At 63.0% G+C, this 3862-nt stretch overlaps 1 protein-coding gene across 15 annotated transcripts in view; it reads left to right on the top strand.

The window, feature by feature from the left end:
* Positions 1 to 3862, top strand: part of DLG4 (discs large homolog 4) — a 23612-nt gene that overhangs the window by 17225 nt on the left and 2525 nt on the right. For all 15 annotated transcript variants that reach the window (XM_015562554.1, XM_015562553.1, XM_015562549.1 and 12 more), the window contains 9 exons: positions 156 to 451; positions 584 to 686; positions 833 to 947; positions 2282 to 2458; positions 2746 to 2782; positions 2872 to 2899; positions 3030 to 3077; positions 3152 to 3253; positions 3591 to 3763. In XM_015562554.1, coding sequence (XP_015418040.1) covers positions 156 to 451; positions 584 to 686; positions 833 to 947; positions 2282 to 2458; positions 2746 to 2782; positions 2872 to 2899; positions 3030 to 3077; positions 3152 to 3253; positions 3591 to 3763 — 1079 coding nt within the window. The remainder of the gene's footprint in view (positions 1 to 155; positions 452 to 583; positions 687 to 832; positions 948 to 2281; positions 2459 to 2745; positions 2783 to 2871; positions 2900 to 3029; positions 3078 to 3151; positions 3254 to 3590; positions 3764 to 3862) is intronic.

Here is a 3862-nt window from a genome sequence, read left to right as displayed (position 1 = left end):
CCCCCCCCCCCCCCCCAGTGTATCTGCCAGAATCATTTCCCCTTCACCCAAGTCGAGTCCGGCTCTCCTGGTTCCCGGGGAGCAGGGTGGGGGGTGGTGTGTGCTGTCTAGTCCATGCATTTCTGCATCACCCTTTATCCCACGTCTTCCCTCAGCTTACTCTCAGCATCTGGACAACGAGATGAGTCACAGCAGCTACCTGGGCACGGACTACCCCACAGCCATGACCCCCACGTCCCCCCGGCGCTACTCCCCAGTGGCCAAGGACCTGCTGGGGGAGGAGGACATTCCCCGAGAACCGAGGCGGATCGTCATTCACCGCGGCTCCACCGGCCTGGGCTTCAACATCGTCGGGGGCGAGGATGGTGAAGGCATCTTCATCTCCTTCATCCTGGCCGGGGGCCCTGCGGACCTCAGTGGGGAGCTGCGGAAGGGGGACCAGATCCTCTCGGTGAGAGAAGGCCGGCCCCTGCCCGCACCACCCGCTCCCCTCACGGCAGGGCCCAGGGCTCTGGGGCAGGGGCCTGGGCGGCCGGAGCCTGACCCTCGTCTCCGGTGACCCAGCCTCTCCTCCGCCCTCCAGGTCAATGGCGTTGACCTCCGCAATGCCAGCCACGAGCAGGCCGCCATCGCCCTGAAGAACGCGGGGCAGACGGTCACGATCATCGCTCAGTATAAGCCAGAAGGTACCAGGCCTGCAGCTCCCCCTCTTGGGGGCTCAGATGGTCCTCCGGCCCCTGTCTCCTCAGCTCTGGCCTCAGTGGGCACGGAAGGGGAGGGGGGAGGCAGTGGGACTGGGCCGGAGCTCAGGAGCCTCCTTGTTCTTCCTCAGAGTACAGCCGGTTCGAGGCCAAGATCCACGACCTTCGGGAGCAGCTCATGAACAGCAGCCTGGGCTCAGGGACCGCCTCCCTGCGGAGCAACCCCAAAAGGGGTTTCTACATCAGGTGGGGGATTCCTGGGCGCGGCTCCTCATCATTCTGGGACCCCCAGCCCCACATAGCCCTTCCTCTAACCCGGTCTGGCTCCCTCTGCCCCTCCAGCCCCACACGCAGCTGTGCTCCGGGCTCAGCTGCACAGATGAGTGTTTTAAACACTCCCTGTCACCTGAAGAAGAGCCTCGGCCTCAAGCAGCCTTACTCCTCTAGTCCCCGTACCCTGACACTCCCCTTAGGACCGCTCCCCCAACCCCGCCACCCCCCAGCTGCCCCACATTTTCTAACGCAAAGGTTAGTGCCAGAACAGGGCCCCGGGCTACTCCGAGTGTGCCCAGCCTGCATCTGCCTCTGGAGGGTGTGCTGCAGCTCTCTCGTGTCACCTGTCTCTTCAGTAGCGTTGACTTCCTTCTCTGGGCTCCTCCCCTTGGCCATCTCTCTCTCTCTCTCTCTCCCTCCCTCCCTCCCTCCCCAGGCGTCTGTCTTCTCTCCTCTCCCTCTGGGCTCCCGTCCACTCACCTGGTCTGGTCTGCTCTCCATTCTGTGGCTCTCAGAGCTGTCAGCTCTGGCCCGACCTCTTCCCCGGTTCAGACCTGCAGATCTGGCCATCTGCTTTCTGGACATGTCCCCAGGGATGTGCCACAGGCACCTCACATTCAACACGTCCCAGACAGCTCGTCTCCTCCTCCTGTGCTGTGCTGGCTGTCTCGCCGAGTCAGTGTTTTCTCTCCTTTTTGCTGATGGCACCATCAGTGACCCTGCTCAAACCAGAGCCTTGCTCGGCCCTTCCCTCCCTGCTAGGTCTCCTGGCTGCAGGCTGGTCAGTGCTGACTCACAGATGACGCCGCTGGCCCCGCGTCTCTCCTCCCGTTCCGCTGTCTTGCTCTCCATCTGGGCTCTCTCGGTGGTCATTTCTCCCCTTGCCCCGACCGCAGAGGTTAGGGCTCCCTGGCCTGAGGTGTAAGGCAGCCAGTCTGCAGCGCGTTGTTTCCTGTGAACTTGAGGATTCCAGGTTACCTCTGAGGCTGTGACGTGCTGTGCCTTGCAGACTGCCTCCCCGGGAGGGTGGGGTTCCCGTCTTACCTGAGAGACTGCACCGAGTCCATGGCTTGTCTGATCGCGGACACAGCGTTGGCTGAATGACCGTGAGCAACAGCAGAGCTTTGGTCCGTCAGAGCTCTGGGCTGCTCAGACCCCAGGCACCCGGGGGAGCCCCAAGACCCCAGGCACCCGGGGGCGCGCCACGGCGGTGTGCTCTGCTGTAGCCCCTGCCCCTGCCCGCTGAGCTGGGCCTCGGTGGCTGGGGTCCTCAGCCAGGCCCTGACCGGTGGCCGTCTGTCCTCCAGGGCCCTGTTTGACTACGACAAGACCAAGGACTGCGGATTCCTGAGCCAGGCCCTTAGCTTCCACTTTGGGGACGTGCTGCATGTCATCGATGCCAGTGATGAGGAGTGGTGGCAGGCACGGCGGGTTCACTCCGACAGCGAGACCGATGACATTGGCTTTATTCCCAGCAAACGGCGGTGAGGCTCCCGGGCCTTCAGCCTTCTTGCCACAGGCACCGCTTCTCCTCAGGTCCCGGGTGGGCAGCCAATAGGACGTGGAGGTGCCCTCTGCCCTCTTGGGAATCTGTCTGCGGGCCCTCCCGGCACCATAGCTCCTATGAGCCTTTGGGGCAGACATCTCATTTAGGAGCACAGGGGCCCAGGGCCTGCTGGGAGAGGGGGTTATGAGCTGGTCTAGTGATGGGGGGCTGTAGGGCTCCTCACTGGACATTTCCCTATCCCCCCTTCCTCCATGTTTCCCGTAGGGTTGAGCGACGGGAGTGGTCAAGGTTAAAGGCCAAGGTAGGTAGAAGTGGGGTGCACTTGGGTGGGAGAGTCAGGGACTCTTGGGGTGAACTCAACCAACCATGTGGCCTGCTCTTTCTTCCTAGGATTGGGGCTCCAGCTCTGGATCGCAGGGTAGGTAGGGTCAGTTTGGGAAGACCTGGGGTGGGGGGAACCCTGAGCTTTGCTGGATGCCCTCAGGAAGGCAGCAGGGAGCCCGAGTCCCCTGTCTCAGAGCCCCTGACAGTGAGCCACCTCTCACCAGGTCGGGAAGACTCGGTTCTGAGCTACGAGACAGTGACGCAGATGGAAGGTAAGCCCGCCTGGCGTGGCCCGGCCCTGGCCGCCCCTGGCTCTGCCCCCCCTGAGCCAGCGCTCTCTCCCCAGTGCACTACGCTCGCCCCATCATCATCCTCGGGCCCACCAAGGACCGTGCCAACGACGACCTTCTCTCTGAGTTCCCCGACAAGTTTGGATCCTGTGTCCCCCGTGAGTGCTGGGGCTGGGATGGAGGCGGAAGTCGGGGGGGGCACGGGTGGGAGGTGGGGCAGAGCCACCTTTGGGCATTGCCCTGCAGGAGGACACTGGGGTTCTCAGAAAAGGGGTGCTGCTCAGCCCTCCCATGTCTATGCATGTTGCCGTTGGAGGCCAGACTCGGAGGATGGAGGCGGAGGGTGCTGGGAGGGGGCTGTCCCTCTCAGACTCGGTCTCCCCTGCGCCCCTGCCCCGGAGGGACCAGCTGGGCACTTGGAGGGGCTGACACAGACAGCTGGGAGCTAGAGGGATGGTGGTTAGATCTTTGGGGGGCGGGGTGACTTCCTGGCAGATACGACACGGCCCAAGCGGGAGTATGAGATAGATGGCCGGGATTACCACTTTGTGTCATCCCGGGAAAAAATGGAGAAGGACATTCAAGCGCACAAGTTCATTGAGGCCGGCCAGTACAACAGCCACCTGTATGGAACCAGCGTCCAGTCCGTGCGAGAGGTGGCAGAGCAGGTAGGACCCGGCGGGCACCTCGCACTCTTCCTCCCCTCTCCCCACCCCATGGCCTTCCTCCAGCTCTCTCTAATTCTCTTTCTCTCTGTCTTTACCTGC

The sequence above is a fragment of the Myotis davidii genome, unplaced genomic scaffold (assembly GCF_000327345.1).
Source record: "Myotis davidii unplaced genomic scaffold, ASM32734v1 scaffold37, whole genome shotgun sequence".
In the NCBI taxonomy this organism is placed as follows: Eukaryota; Metazoa; Chordata; class Mammalia; order Chiroptera; family Vespertilionidae; genus Myotis; species Myotis davidii.
This window is presented reverse-complemented; position numbering and strand designations above follow the sequence as displayed.